General features: G+C 39.7%; 1 protein-coding gene across 2 annotated transcripts in view; it reads right to left on the bottom strand.

The window, feature by feature from the left end:
- The window catches only part of TRIM37 (tripartite motif containing 37), a gene marked incomplete at both ends in the record, with an annotated part of 28,073 nt that overhangs the window by 10,448 nt on the left and 1,053 nt on the right, over positions 1-16,572 (bottom strand). For both annotated transcript variants that reach the window (XM_084272994.1, XM_084272995.1), the window contains 15 exons: positions 555-691; positions 1,034-1,246; positions 1,453-1,567; positions 2,280-2,459; positions 2,973-3,049; positions 4,475-4,556; positions 4,991-5,041; positions 6,414-6,538; positions 8,013-8,080; positions 9,854-9,977; positions 11,243-11,365; positions 12,196-12,283; positions 13,431-13,547; positions 14,630-14,670; positions 15,978-16,079. In XM_084272994.1, coding sequence (XP_084129120.1) covers positions 555-691; positions 1,034-1,246; positions 1,453-1,567; positions 2,280-2,459; positions 2,973-3,049; positions 4,475-4,556; positions 4,991-5,041; positions 6,414-6,538; positions 8,013-8,080; positions 9,854-9,977; positions 11,243-11,365; positions 12,196-12,283; positions 13,431-13,547; positions 14,630-14,670; positions 15,978-16,079 — 1,643 coding nt within the window. The remainder of the gene's footprint in view (positions 1-554; positions 692-1,033; positions 1,247-1,452; positions 1,568-2,279; positions 2,460-2,972; positions 3,050-4,474; positions 4,557-4,990; positions 5,042-6,413; positions 6,539-8,012; positions 8,081-9,853; positions 9,978-11,242; positions 11,366-12,195; positions 12,284-13,430; positions 13,548-14,629; positions 14,671-15,977; positions 16,080-16,572) is intronic.

Genomic DNA, 16,572 nt, shown 5'->3' on the forward strand with positions numbered 1-16,572 from the left:
GAACAAATCCAAGTGTGTTAATTGACTGACTTGCTACCCAAGAGTCCAAAAGTGCCATCCATAGCTAGACTGTACAGTCTGATCCTGCTAGCTTCTATATTTGTGTGTGTTACCACACATTCTCATGTTTTAATGAATATTCTAGGATTTGACACAGTCTCAAAGAGCCTTCACTTCTCTAGTTTAAGTAACCGTCCTTATTATCACTCTCCTACTACTACACCACTTCCTAATACCAACCCTCTCTCGTGTTACAGAGGGGAAACAGATTTCTTAATAATGTTTTGGGAAAGAACCTTCACAGACTATCACTTGTCAAAGACAGAACACAACACTACAGCAAATTAAGAGATCAGAAAGATAAGAGCCAGCTGACTGAAAACTCCATGTTTGTGTTAAATGGATAACTTTCTGTTGTTTCCAGTACAGAAACACCCCTCACACTGCACTGGAACTACACCCACCCCAGTTGCGATGGAGCAAATGAATCAGTTTCCACTGGATTTGGGATTGAGACCCAGTGAGGATCTTTTAAGGCATTTTAAGTTACTTACATAGTTTCTTCATCAATATCATTTTCTTCAGTGTTACTAGTTGCTGTTGAACTAGCTGAAGAGCTGCTACCATCCAGGTGGTTCACCTCATCTTCTCCAGCAAGATCTATATCCAGGTCACCATCAGAGAGGTCATGCTACAGGAAAAACAAAACCAGTCTGTATAAAAAGCAATGTTTCAGTTGCACACTGATGCATTCACCAAAGGCTATGAACAGAAACTCCCTGGTGTCACACTACCACACTGGAGTTGGGAGGGTCTCAAAGCACAATAAAAACTTGTAACAAACAGAAGTTGCATTTTTCAGCTGCAAATTGGAAACTTTGTGTGGGACCTACTAGCTCTGTTCTGGAACATCTCTTTAGAGTTCTCTTGTACATTATCTCCTATTACAGTTCAGAAGCTCACCTACATTTCTACTGCTATCCTATCACAAAAATCTACACGAACAAAGAGGCAGGAAAAAGACAATTCCTACATTGAAGTCTTCATGCTGAATTTTCTCTTCCTCCTCTTCCTTGTTATCTCTTGCCAATCCTGGAACAGCAATGTTCTGAAGCAGTGCTTCAGTGCTTTGGCTAGATTTCTTTGATCTTGTTTCTGGAACATCATCATTCTGAGGACTAAGATGACTATCTGGAGGTGAAATGCCTCGTGATTTCTGAGTCCGGGACAGTTCAATCGCAAGCCTCTTCAGTGTTAGAGGGACAGAAGACAAAAAAGGAGCATCAGTATCATCAAATCACATGTGTTTGTTGCTTTGCATACGTACTATTTTAATAACACAAGGTACCAGTAACAACCCAAGTAAGCACAATCTTCAAATGTGCCCATTTTAGGTTAAAAAGTTCAATTACTGGTTGGCAAAAGGTGATTTTACATGAACATCCCACTTACTTCCTTAAGGTTATTTATTTGTTGGATGTAACTTGTCTGAGCTGCTTCCAACTGAGCAATGTACCAGTTTTGATCTCGGCACTTTTGGAAGAACGTTGGCGAGCGCACTTGGAACCTTTAAAGCAACAATGGAAACATTCTGGGTTGTTTGGTTTTGTGGGGTGTGTGTCCCCTCCACCCCCCACCCCAGTCCAAAAGCCCTACATCAGAACAAGAGACCACCTGAAATCTAGCGATGAGATAAACCTGACAGACAACACACACTTCCATAGTCCCTATGCTGAACGAGCTGAAAGGCAACAGGAAGTATTTTGGAGGACAGCCAGTTACCTTCACAAACCAACACTAACAAAATAAACACACTACAAAGGATTTCACAGGAAGAAGAGCGGGACTATACATAGAAGATGAAGTAGATGGATAAAGCTGCTGTATTTTGTCCTAACATTAAGATTTCCATTGACAGTATTAGTTTTCTTATATTACATATTTCCTTCATTCCCAACACTCTCCTATGCTCACTATAACTGTTTTTAAAGAGGGGGAGAAAACACCCTTTTCTTTTAATTCAGTGAGCTACAGATCTCCACTGCAGGCTAATTCATGTCAAGAATAACTACTTCCCAAAGAAGCAGCTGTACTGTAAGTTTCCACAACTCCCTTCAGCACATTTTCTTCCTTAAAGCTTATGACAGTGAAATCCATGATGACAAAACATGTCACCATTATTTTAAATTCAACTACTTAATTATTTCCCCTTTCAGCAGTAGGTGTGATACTGTGTGAAATGACAGCAGAGAGGAGCCCCAGTCAGTCATGTTCCTTACCTCAGGATGACAGTGTCATTTTGCCTGTTCAAGTAGCCTTCGTTGGCTAGCAGGTCCAAGCGGAAGAACCTGTTGTAGCCCCAGCACTCCCCAACTTCGAAGTCGGAGGCGAACTCTCGGATGATGTTTTTGGTGGGATCATTGGTGGACTGGTGAACCATCTCCACACGGTACTCATACCTACACAGGGGAAGATTGGGTATTCATACCAAACGTGTCAGAATTGCTGGATGTGTTGAGTTCATGAGAACTGCTCTTCCCAGGCTGAAGAGGGGATTCAGTCTCCAGCTTTTCCTGAACAACTACATTAACAGTGTAAGGGGGAAGAAAGCAGTAATGGGGAGTAGGGTGGTAAACCAACTCTAGGCCTGAATACTAGCAGACAGGTACTCTTAGAGATTGTTTTTTGTGGGTGTGGGTGTTGTTTTTTACTGTTATTGTTAGCAGTTTTTTAACAACTTGCTTTTTATCTCAAGAAAGCCACCGAGTACCAACTTTACAATACTATCTTCGGGCACAATTCAAAGCTCAATAGACAAGATAGGCCTCGCTTTTTTCTTCAAGAGGGGTTTGCACCAGGCCCTAGCAACACAACAGAACTTGAGCTCATTTCTTGCAAACCTCTGCAGATGCTCTGCCAAAGAATAAAAGAACCCCTGCTCTTACTGCCACTCTTAAAACAGGTTTGCTTACTTGGATGTCTCTGGCAATCCAGCTGACAGCTCCAAGAACACAGACAGGTAGTAGCCCCGTACTACCCCATTTCCATCCTTGGGACAAACAAAATAGAGGTAGGTTAATTAAAAGATGACAGCAAAAAACCAGTCTACTTTGTAAGCTACAGATTTGATGTTTAGTCTTCTGTGACCTAGAACTCTCACTGTAACTTGAATCCACGTGGTGTCTGCATCTGGAGGGACATATGCAGTCCAGCATCGATATCTCAAAAATAAATCTCAAAACAGAGCTTTAATTACTCTATTAACATTTTTAGAGGTTCAATTACATGGAAGACTAAATGGACAAACATTTGTCAATGTACCAGAAAAAACATTTAACATACAAAAAATGCAGTACAAAAGCTCATAAAATCTACTTAGTGGTTTATTCCAGTCCAATTCTTCTCAAATTCTCAACATGAAAACAGCTCTGGTTAAGCATTAGTTCTGAATGTATTTATTTTTTTTACAAACAGCTGCATTTCAAAGCCACTTAATTTTTGAAAGGAGAGCAATTTCTTTTGAAAAAACACATGCAACATGAAAAAGTTAGGTCAGTTAACTGAGAAACAATATTAGAATCACCAGAAATCAAGAAATAAAACATGGCAAAACCTCCATCACACTCACCATAATCAAGGATGAAGAATGGCTCAACTTGGATCCTCTAGGTTGAAGAAACATTTCAACTTACCATTTTAAATAAGAGAAAATTTTAATCCCTCCTGACAGCATACCTCATGTAGTCAATCCTGAATTTACAATACCCTCAAAACATACACAGGACTCCACCTCTGCATTGCAAGAATACAGTTCTGTGCATACGTGGGCTTAACAGATTCACCCAGTTCTCTTAAGATGCCACCTAAGTCATTAACTAAGGGAACTTGTACTCCACCACTAAACAACTTTTCCTCCTAACACAGCTGTTGTAGCAGCCAGAGCTTTCTGGAAGCACTGACCAGAACAGTGTGCTGTATAAAGATGACACTTTGTGGGTTAAAATTCCAACACAGGCAAAAGATACTGCTTCAGAAATCCAAACATTCAGCCCACTGAAAGGACAGCAGTGCAATGAACACATTTTAATGTCAGCATTTGAGAACTGGGTGCACAGTGAAGGAGTCCCTTTCATCTTCTCCCAATTTCCCAATCAGTTCTGCAATAACACCTGCAAAAACCACCCCTGCAAAAATGGTAAAAATATCTATTGAACTCCCTATGGCATAGCTGTAAGGCCTATTTTTCATTGCCTTTAAATTATCCAAATTAACTATAGTGAAGATGCTCATGCTGCTCATCTGGGGGCAGAGGGAATACTCCAATGGCTGATCATCAACTCTGCAACCTTGTTACATTCTTTTCACACAGCTTTTTATGGACAACAAGAGATTAACTGATACTTCCTTACAAACACATGAGTGCTGGCTAAACCTGTGGGATGGGATAGCAACTCAAGTTGAAAATATAACTCACTGGATAAACTTTTAATCTCCAGCAAAGTCCTGACACTTGAAGAGGTGGACTGTACACAGGATCTGCTCGCTGACGCAACGTGCTGTTGAGAAAGGAGAAAAAACATTTGCTATTGGGGCAAAGCAAAACCCTCTGTGAACAATAAGCTGCATATACATTTGCACTCTTATATTCTAGAAACATCCTTCTGGCTGCATGAGCACATAGCAGCACGAGGCCTGTGCAGTGTTAAGCATCCATATAAGTAGGTGTTCCTTGGAAAATTCTTTTTCTTTTTTAGAAAGACTGGGTGAGTAGTTTGCCTTTGTAACAGAAAATCTTTTTAGTCAACAGATTAGCCAGGGTTAATTCTTGTTCACCCCGTAAACAAGTGATTCTTGATTAAATTCTTATAACCTAGTTCACACCTAACAGTTTTCAATAGAAACTATTCTGTGAAAGACTCCTTACTACTCATGGACAGAGAAAAGAAAATGCAGCTTCCAAATATCACAGTAATTTAAGATACATTCTTACCTGAAGTTTTCCAAGACAAATGTAGTTGAGTCATAGGCTGGAACCAATTCGCTGGGGAAGAAGAGAAAAAGAATTCAAAGTTAAATAACATGACATTAAAAACCCCAACTTTTGGAATCCTCAGAAGCATTTAGGATTATTTATGTCAGAGCCACTGAAATTCATCAGGACTGCACTGGGTTATTTCAGTACTTCTGAAAATTCTATTTATAAGCCTTCTCCCCAGTACTTCTCCATGTGATAATGCACAATAAAATAAATATTTTATTTTGTGAAGAGAAAAGCTACCCAAAGTATTTAAGAGGATTTTCCCTTTTACCTGTGATGGTTAATAATCTCTGAATATGGTGAATTTTTGATGTAAGACTCCTCGGTAAGTCTAGAAAGGATTAAACTATTGCATGACTGAAAGTACAAAGCTTAAATGGTTTGTGTTTCAGAGCAGAAGATACCTTACTGCTATTGGAAAAATATTCAGATTTAGACCATCTCACAGAGGCATTTTTTATTCTTTTCAGAAAAACATGTCAGGAAAATAGTTTTGGAATTGCATTTTAAAGCAAGCCAAACTGATTTTTGCTAGAGAACACAACTATTGGAGGAATTCTTTACAGATTTCAACTTCCAATTTTTTTTGGAGATGCTTTTCAGCCAGCTAGCCTAAACTCCTCAGAGACTTCATCAGAACCCACCACTAGCAGCACTCTTTATGAGGAACTGCACTAGGAAGTGATTTTGGCTGTATATTCTGAATTAAGGTGACCTGCAGAAGCATCTCATGAGAGCCTTGCAATTATATACTGAATGACCCAATAATAAGAGGAAAAGGACAAATCAGTAAGCTAACTGCAAAGAGAAAAAAAAATTGTCAGCTGGAACCCACTGTCCCCACACCCCAGCAGGGACTACAGACACAAAAAAAGCTCTGCTGGAACAGAAAAGCCTACTTGCAACATAGGTTACTAAGAGTAAGTTAAGCAGTTTAATTTTCAGTGTATAAGCCTGGAATCAAATTCAGCCAGAGGTATCAAGTTTAACACAGAAAAGGTCAGAACCATGCTAGCCCACAGATCGCCATGGCTTGTATGGCTGAGGAGTGCAACTCCCCTTCACTACAGGTGGGTACCAGGCAAGCTCTCCAGAAAACAAACTATCCATCAGCCATCCAGGATCCACTCTTCCAAACCCACCCATTAAAATACAGCAGTGCTCTCCTGCCCTAGTTTTACAAGGGGCTGATGCATATATGAACACATCTACCTCCCAGACTCACTGGAGGATCCTCCTCCATCCAGTGGTACAGTAAAGCAGGAAAGAGATACTTTCTTCTACATCAATTTAAGCATTTTTACAGAATCAAACCAGACCTTTATATGATGGCTTTCGAGTTCAAACTACAACAGAAAGGAAGTGTGGTCTTTACCTTGTGAAGTCTGGGGGGACAGGAGTAGTGACAAACGAAGCCATAGGTTTCCGATGAACCTGCTGGAACATCATGAGGATCTCTGAACTCTTGGATATCAACTCGCTCTTACTGCACGATCGTAGCTATAGAGGGAAAAACAAGGAAGAAAAATTCCTTATGTCATTAGTAGAAACTACAGGGTTTGACCACTTCTGCTTTTAAATAAGTTGCACATCTACTGACATGTCAGAAAGATCACCCACAGTGCAACATAAAATGAAGCTTGGAAGTTGTTTGGTGTGTCCCCCCCCAATTTGTTTGTCTTTTATTTCCCTTGAAACTATCAGCTCTTAAGATGAAGAATTTGCCTATGATAGCAAATGGTCCCGAGTTCTAAAACATCTGTTAGGAAACTAAAATAAGTTAAAATACATTTTCTAATTCTGTCTCTCTCCCAAGTCTGTGCAACCCAGTTGGGAAGTCCTGAATATTTAAGACTATCACATGCTGTGATGAAAGTTACAGCAACCACTATGTATTTCACTTAGGTTAAACTACTTTATGCCTGAGTAGTACCAAGTCAGGTCCATTACCATGTTTAGGCAACAATAAAAAGCTAAATCAACCTGGAAAGGATATTAGACATTGGGATAATTAGCCCAAATACATCACAAGACAGTGATACAAACTCCTGTGACATCAGGCAGTACTTTTATGTTATAGTTATTCCTTTCTTGCTGTATTGCCAAGGACTCTACTTTTTTTGGTTCATCCCAATTCGAACAAAACAAAATCTATATTAACTTAAACAACAGGCCAAAACACTCACTTCCAGCCACTCGGTTTGATGCATTTTGATGATCATAGGTATGAAATAATTAACTTCAGTGCGAGGAGAACAAATTAATCACTGATGAGTGATAAAGCAAGCTCCACATTCTGACTGAATCAAAAGCAGCACAGGGAGTGAAAGAGGAATACAGGAGGAGAGACACAACTCACAGCTCAGCCCCCATCGCCAATTTAACACATCACACTCCTCTGGAAGATAATTACTGGATGCAGCAATGCTTGAAAGAAAAAACCCTTCCGTTTCCTCAGAGCAAGCAGAAGTCCTGAATGTTTTATTTAGAAAAGCTGAACTCATACAGCTAGAAGCCAGATGAACAATGCAATACCATGGCATCTTTTGGAAAGGCAGACAGGAATAAAAGAGCTACTACCAGTTCAGTTTTGCTCCAAGCACAAAGAGAAACTGAACATTTTTTAAATTCTCCATTTATAGCCCCAGCTATTCATACACAGTTGGCAGCAGCAGAACTAACAGAATCTACCTACACAGTCTAAATGCCAAGTTACCTTAAACACCTAACTCTGCAGTTTTACATGGCACTGCTATTAATCCCTGTACTTAGTTTTTCAAGCAATTCAAGAGAATACCTTTCATTATTTCTAGAAGATATACTTGTTTTTAAGAAGAAATTGTGCAACCTAAGGCCACTCAAATGAAAGGATACCCTCAAGGAATAGCCATTAATTAGTAGTTTTAAAATAAATAAAAGGGCTGACTGAATAGGGATCCATGGAACACAACATTCCAGCACTTTTTATAATTACCTGATGCTCAACTTCTTGAAGGAGGGATTCCAGAAGTTCAGTTTCTTGAGTAAGTGATGTCTTTTGACCTGTTTCAAGAAAAGACAACAAGTTTAAAGAAAGACAGACATACACACTGCATTTTAAGAAACTGAGCTTTTTCTTACGTGAAAGCTGCCCCAGAAGCTACTAAGGTAAAGGATTTCTAAATATACCAATGTTGATTGAGAAAATGCTTTAAAAAAAAGCAAGTGTATGTTTTTAATTGAAGGTGTAGCAAAGAACTCACTTGAGATTAAGACAATAATGAAACATTTTGTGGCCCAGAAATGGCAGGTTTGTTGTTTTGGGTGCTTTTATGGATAAAATTTTAAAAGTGCATTTGACTTCACTGAATTTGCTCTCATCCAGACAGACCCCTCTCATATTAACTGAGGTTTTTCTCCTGATGTCCACTGTTTCTCTTCACTTTGACATTTAAGTGTTTTCTTCTGAAAAGAACAAATAATGTTTACAAATATGTTTGTGCCTTTCATCTAGCACAATGACCACGGTGAGAAAGAATATAAACTTAAGTCACATTTGTCCATGGGAATTTACTTTGTCTCCAAAGCGTTTGGCAGGTGTTACATGGACAAAACATTTACCTGCAAATTAAGACATTCTTCCACAGGTTTCAGACCCCTCTTTAATCAGTGCACACTAGAACATCCTGCAACTGATTACTGCATTTGAAGATACAAAGCCTGGGGAGCAAACATCTTCAAGTACTGACATGACCTTGAAGATGATCTCAGAAATACAGACAAAAAAGCATTTATTATGTTGGGGTTTTTTTAATAAACAAACTAGGAGAATAAATGCAAGCAGTATCAATGCTAAGGACATTTTCCAAGAATGAACATTTCAGGTTTTATTCAGGTGGGTGGTAGGGAGGGTGTGTGTGAAGATTTTCAGCATCAGAAATAACTTCTCAGCACAGATATTTTATTGCCTTTTATTTCTGAGACAAGACAAAGATCCAAGATTAAGGATCTATTTGTCTGTGTGCTTTGGTTGGGTACGTTGCAAAACTAACAAGACACATGTTTTGAGAGTCTAAAGAAACTGATATCCCAAAAAGATGTGACTTTTAGGATGTGCTCTATTAATGCACTTCAGAAAATGAAAGCACACACGGAAAAAACAAAGTAAAATGAGTTAGGCAAAACATGCAGAGTTATACCCAACTGAGGAACATTCTGCCTTTTCTGAAAGCCACACTTCATTCTTAGAAGTGTTTCTTCTGTAAGCTTCAGCACCTATAAGTGCATCTTCTCACCTTTATTTATACCAAAGGACAGCTAAAGTGACCAGTGCCAGTTAGCAAGTGTCAGGAACCAAACCAGCAGCTGATTCCAGATGCCATGTTCTTCAGTTGCAGACAAGGCTGCCTGCATGTATGGATTGGAACTGTTGGCTCCCCATATGTCTCAGAGATATCTATTTTTCTTTAATTACATTAAAAGGAGGATATGTTACAAAAATGGCAAATGACAAGGATGGATTTCTTGGCCAATACAAATAATGGTGTAAAAATACTTTAGGTTAAAGATAATCAACACCTTCCAACTAGACAGACACGTTCTTCATGGTATGACATAGGAGTTTCTAACAGAGCATAACCAGGTTGTGTCTAAGAACTCTGAATTGTACCACAGAAACTGTATGATTAACTAAAATCTTTGCTATAGCTTCCTGTCAGCAGTTAACTTCCCTAAGACCATAAAACATATCAGGAGTCATATCCCCAGGGAAAGCGTTTCTCAACAGATTTACACAGTGTTAACATATGCAATATACATACACCTATAAATACCTACCCATCAGTGTTATAAGCTTATTCTTCAGCTGAGTGTCCAAGCGAGCAATCATCATCTCCACTGCGTTCCTGATCTCCCGGACCCGCTCATCCTTCGCGCTGCGCACTGCCTCCACATTCCTCTCCTAAACCAGGGTTCAGCACAAAGAGAAAGCCTTCAGACTCTTCCATGCTTCACTCACACATTGACTCCACTCTCCCCAAGCCCCAGAAACACATCTGTCTCTCTAAACATCCCCCCAGACCTATTTTTTAATGGGGGCAGTGTGTGTGGGGGGGAATATCCTGGTCTTACTGAAGCTTGAATGTTTAGAAGAAGAAAACAGGAACGTGTTTTCTGATGAGCTGTGTTACAGGCTATTCCTGCTGTAACATCCTCTGACTGTCACTGAATACATAAGCATGCCCTCTGGTGGGTGACCAAAGGTGAACAGAAAAACCGTGCAACAATTTCTCTGTCCACAGAGACTTGTCATACAGGTATTCTTTTGTCAACACAACTACCAGCTTCTCTTCTGTAACCTGAGTAGCACAGACAAGTTACCTCCTTGGTAATAAAGCTAAGTTGATAAAAACTGCACTCTTCACCCCAGAAGGTCAAGGCTGCAATCCCCTCAACACTTTATGAATTCTTACAGGTACCACTTGGCAATATGTCCCAGCAGAGCTGAAGCAGAGCTAACCTACTGTCAGCATGTGGCAAACTACCACCCAAATAACAGCACAGACAAAAGCCACGCAGAAACTTGCTTTATAAAAACCCCACCCTTATTTTCTTTGCACAAAGACTTCACAACAGAAGAAACAGTAAATTCCCACTGAAACTGCCAAAGCAAAATGTGTTGATATTTGGATGTCTAACACCTCGACCCCTATGGGGAAGAAAAAGGAGGTACATGAACTTCAAATCCCTAAGTGGTGAGCTGCTTCACTGTCCACCCTGTAGGCTCAGACTTACAGAACTTCTTTTCCTTTCTTTAGGAGAAGAAACTGTTAGAATAAAGCATTTTTATATTTGTTTAGCATGGCAGACCTCACTTTTGTAAGCATTGATAAAAATACATCTCAAAGAAATGCACAACTCTAGCTTTTAAAGGAAAAGAAAGAGGGCTGTTCCCTGTCAGCCAGCTCAGATCTTTTTCTACCTCGCAAATACAAAACCAGTATTGAGAATATGTTGATCTTTCCACATTGTATTAAAAGTGTAATTGAAAAGGAAAAATTTCTCTTTATGGGATAATCTGATTACACTTTCACAAAGCACCAACTGAACAGGTACTGAAAACATCCTGAGTTTATGAAATAGTTTACTATTTCCATTTCCCACTTCACAGTTATCCCATGACAAGGGCACACTACAGAAAACTTTTATCTTAGATCAATTTCTTACCACTTCTTGTACCAAACTGATCAATTCCATGAGTCTTCTCCTAAGCTTTGCCACTTCTTCGTTTACTTTTGTGACATGTTGCTCATAGATTTCTGCCAGTGGCTTAAAAGTATGTCCTCCATGCTGTTAAAAAAGAAAAGGGGAAGTGGAAATAATACATCAATTCATTTCAACTGTATTCCACTCCTATTAAATAGCTGAAAGAGAATGGAAGAAAGCCTCTAGTGTATCACTCAATTTGGAAAAGTTCCAAAGCAGATTGTATGTAGGAAGTCTGTCTTTCACTTCCCTTCATAAGAAGTCATGAGTCTGGCTTTCATACCATCAAAGCTTCCTGTCAAGAGTTATTTGGAGTCTCAACAGTCCTCCAAAAATAAACTGCTTCATTCACTGTACAACTAACAAATCAAAGATAGAGGGGTTGGGTTGTTTTTTTTAATTATCATTAACACACCCTCCTCAAACAAAGGCAGCACACTGCTAGCCACTTTCAACCCAAACAATGACAGCAGTCTCTTCTTGAAATACTTCACTGAAGAAATGAACAGTGTGGTGTGTGCTACTAAAAAAGCTTTAAAAATATTAAAGATTACAGGCCAGGACATTTAAATAATGTGTTATCTATATTCCTGAAGACAACTTCCTTTGACCATAAATTTGTCAGCACCATCTACAGCTTGTCCCTGACATCATGAAATTGCAAACGTGAAAAGTCTGACCCCTTTTCAGCAACAAATTCCACTTGCTTCTCTAGCTATAAACAGAGCACATCACCTTTCCCACCCATGTTCACATTGAATTATAAACACACACACAACTACAGGAATTGCATGGCAATTCAACAGTTGTAACAGCAGCTTTGCAGCATTTCTCTCTCTTCAAACTGCTGCCAAACATAATGCTTGTGCTCTTGCTGTAATATACCACGTGCACATAAGGAACTCTCTTCTTACCATTCCTCCCCAAAGTGCACACTGGTGGCAGATGCACTTCTTGCAGGTCCAGCAGAACACACTAAGCTTTTCATGGTGATTTTCACACCTTAAAAAAATAACACACATATCATCAACAGAAAATACAATGAATTTTCTGCAAAGTCAACGTAACATTTTCACCTGCTTTGCTACTCAAGACTGAAAGCACAGAATATCAGCATAGCTTTGCAGGAATACTGCTCACATGCAGTGAAAACCTTTTGCAAAATAAATCTTGTTATTAATGTTCTCTCAGGAAGCATTTCACAGAGATATAAACACATTACTAGACAGGATTTCTACCACCTCAAGTAACCACAGGGCAATGAATCTTAAGGTTTTTTGGAAAAAGTGATCTTTATCATTCCTTAAAATTTCAGGAACAGCACCCATCAGCAAACCAAGCTCAGACCTCCAATACATGCCTCTCCCTTTCCCCCCATTAGGATTCAATACTTGGGAAGGAGGCAGGTATAGGACACATCATTTGTCCCTGTCCATTCTTCAGTGCTGCTCCTCACACTTTAGTCCTCCAAATCTCTAGGCTATATCTTAAACCACGTACTAGCACTGGTAATAGGATAAAGCCAAGAGAGAAGCCTGCTGATAAAGTACTGACGCCTGCTCCTAGGAAGAAAATGTATCACAAACAACAGAAGGCTCCAAAGACAAAGTAGGAGAATGAAAAGCAGTAATGTGATGGATATAGGAACAGCAGTGCTTTCTGTGGGACTTACTTTCTTTGATCTCCAACTGGGTTTAGTAATTACATTTTTGCTAGGAAGTAAAAGACACCTTCCCAGAACAGCTGCCTTGCTTTTGTGTCCTGAGATACCAAATACACACCCACAGTCCTAATGGGATAGCAAAATGAGCAAGGCATCAGGAGACTTATTTCTGATGTATATTCACTAAGTACAGTGAAGAGCCTTAGGCAGCACTATTGTCCCTCACATTTCCCAGATCTCTCATTTTAACTATATTGAGTCAAACTAGAAATAGAAGTGGTTTTCCAAGCAAAGATACCGAAGAGCTTTGCTCATTCCACTAAGTAGGAGAGAAATTAACTCCGACTTTCAGTCAGGCAGCAGCACAATTCAGCTTTTAAGGACATAATTATCAGTTTGTTCCCTGATTTTAATAATCAGCTGAAATGAACAGCCCACTCATATAAAGCAAACTCCAAAACACTTTGAGAAGAATGCTCCATTTACTTGTCTTTCTCATTTTCCTCGTGCTTTGTGAGGTTGCACAGTTGAAGGGTATCAAGCTGCTGTGTGACCTCTTCTGCCCAACGACAGTTGACGAGCTCTCGTAGCTGCAGCGGGGCTCTGCAAGAAGCATGGCAAGAGTTAGAGACACAACTCAGCTCCAGGAGCTGAAACATAAGCATTGATGGGAACTCAGTTCATCAGTTCTAAACTACTGAGAAAAGTCACAGGCAAAAATGCTGAAGCCATACTGCTTATTTGCAGGGAAGAAAATAAACAATAATTAAGAAATGCTTTAAGTCAATTTACTCATTTGGGGGCTGGGGGGAGGCAGGAACCACCAATGAACCACCTCACAGTGACAGAGAACAGCTACAAGGGGAACCTGAGTAGTAGTTCTGTATCTCTTGATAGGTTCTTGGATAATGCTGGGCAAATAATTGAATTTCTCAGCGCTTCTTCAGTTTCTCCCATTACTCAGCTAGCCCCATTGCAGTGTTTTAATTATCCCCTTTGTAAAATGCAGATGTATTTACCTCCTTACAAGCCTTTGATAGCTATTGATCAAATACTGCTTCTGTAGTTGTTTTTAAATACCTCTGGTTAGTTGTTTTTAAATACCTCCCTTCCCTTAGGGGAAACAATATGCTACCTTCCAATTTCTGGTCTATCAAGAGCTAGAATTGCTAGGTACTGGAGAACTAGACGTGCTAAAGGGTGCAAGGGCCTGGGGGGGATGGGGGGGTTACTGTATTAAAAAACCCAAACACCATCAAAAAAAAATGAACATAACACATTGTGGCTACCTCTCAAACAAATCTGAAATACATAAGGTAAGTCATAGAAATTATAGGCATTAAAAAACTAACTTGCTTCAATCTGAAAACTAATATTCCTGGTCTCAGGCTCTTGCAAGAAGAATATAAAGAGGGGAAAACCATCTAGTTACTCTTACTACACCAACTAGATGGACTGAAAACAGCAACGTGATGGGGAAGAACAAAGATCTTGCTTAGCTTGTCATAAAGCCAGAACATATTTTAGAGTATTATACCAGGGTAAATTTTTATAGTAACAGCAGGCAGGTCTCCAAAAATCAAGCTTACAAATTTAGTGCAACCTGCACTGAAAAAAGATCTCTCATAACAGGACAGTACATCCAATTCCTGATACTTTATGTCACATATTAAACATTGCCTTACCTACAGTGAGGGCACTGAGCTCTTTGTTCAGTCAGCCAACGCTATGAAGGGAAAAGGAAAACATGTTTTTAGAGGGGCTTTAAAAGAACTGCAAGAAATTACATTCTGTTGGTAATTAGGAGTTACTTTTTATTACTGTCTTCATTTTTCCTTTTCTCTACAGATTTATAATTTAACTGTTCAACCACTTAGCCCCAGAAGCAGCTGCGATTTATATCTTAGTAACAAATTCTTTAGATGTCAAAGACACTTCAGTTGGAATTATAAAGAGAATTTTGAGGTACCAAATACTCCATTAGAAACCACACACCTGGGACAGACTCCCAGAGCCATAAACTAAAGAGCCCATTTCAACAAAAGCAAGCCAAAGGTACAGCAAGCATATATTTCAGAGTCAAAATTATTAGCCTTTGAGGTAACATTTCTTACTCTTGAGCTATTTATGTGCAAGATATCTGCAGTTCAGTGATCAAATCCACAAGGATCCCCTGCATGTTTCTCTTCCAGAAAGCTCTAAAGGTAAGGAGCTGAGGAAAGAACTTCATCTGCTGACTACAAGTCAGAAGTGTAAATGCTCAACAGTTGAAAGGCTTGTATTTGTCAACTTACTAGTACATTTAAAGATTCTCAAGGATGATCTCTCACCACCCAGCAACAAGATGCCACCTAACATTTTTAACATGCAGTACAAATCCTTCACCTGTGGTTCCTGTCAGAGCTTTGAAAGCGAGTGATGATGGTTCCCATTTCTGGAAATACTACCCCAGGTATGAAAACCTCAGCCAAACTCTCTACACTACCACTGAACGCTGCCTGGACTCAGAACTGAAGTGTTGTTACACACTGGTAACCATGACCTGAAAATTAATTGAGCAAGGTACTAGAGATGTTGCTTCAGCATGCTACACCAGGCTCCCTCAAGAAGGATTTAGCCCAGACACAGTACTAGCTTGGTAAGCCTTTTAAAGCATCTCCACGATGCCATGGTATGACCTTCCTGTGTTCCATACTGACAGAGGCCAAGTCAGCACGTGATTCCCGTTCCAACTTCCATCTTCCATACAGGCATCACACACTCAAACGATGCTTAAGAAGGGATCATTATTATGTCTGTTTCTTAAAATCAATTATTCCAGACAGCCCCTATAATTAGTACTACTGAATGCAATGCGCAGCCTGCCTAGTTTTCCCTCAGTGTCACAGAACATTTTGAAAGGGAAACTAAAGGGCACAAAGCAGGAAAAAGGAATCCTTGGAATTCCAGGAAAAGGGGCAAGAAAGAAGAATGTGTTCATAAGGTTTTTAAGTTCATACATTTGCAAGAACAAACTGTAAAGAGCAGACTCACCCGAATACAACTGAAACAGCACAGCTTGGAGCAGTGAGGACACAGACGTGCATCACGCAGTTTCTCCATACAAATGAAACATCGGAACACTTCAGCAATGCTCTGCAGAGAGTAGAGCATCACTGCTGTTAAGCCACACACTTCAAAGGTACCAGAGCTGCATTTGTTTTCCAGGTAGAGTGACAGATTTCTTAAACACAGTCCCATTCCAAACAGCTACGGGCAGCACATCTCAGAGCGAGATGCCAAGTCAAACACGCAGCTCTTTCTCCTACACTAAACCAGCTCTCAGCACCCATTTTATAACACTAGTTGTCTTCTTCAAGGTACAGGGGTTTTTGTCTGGATTACCTTTTTCAAAATGGGCCTTTCTGTAGCCAAAATATTATTCCCACTTGTGTTCACACAAGGCTGAACAGCGGCCAGAAGAAACTGTGCTGTATCTGCAGATTCTGAACCATGAGTCTCAATGTACTGGCACTAATCTAATGCACAAGCATGGGAAGTACATGTGTGTATTCTACAGAATGCTAACAAGAGGGGTTGAACTGGACAGGGCATTTTCTTTGTTTACTTTAATAAGACTCACATTCTT

The sequence above is a fragment of the Gallinula chloropus genome (assembly GCF_964237585.1).
Source record: "Gallinula chloropus genome assembly, chromosome: 19".
Lineage (NCBI taxonomy): Eukaryota > Metazoa > Chordata > Aves > Gruiformes > Rallidae > Gallinula > Gallinula chloropus.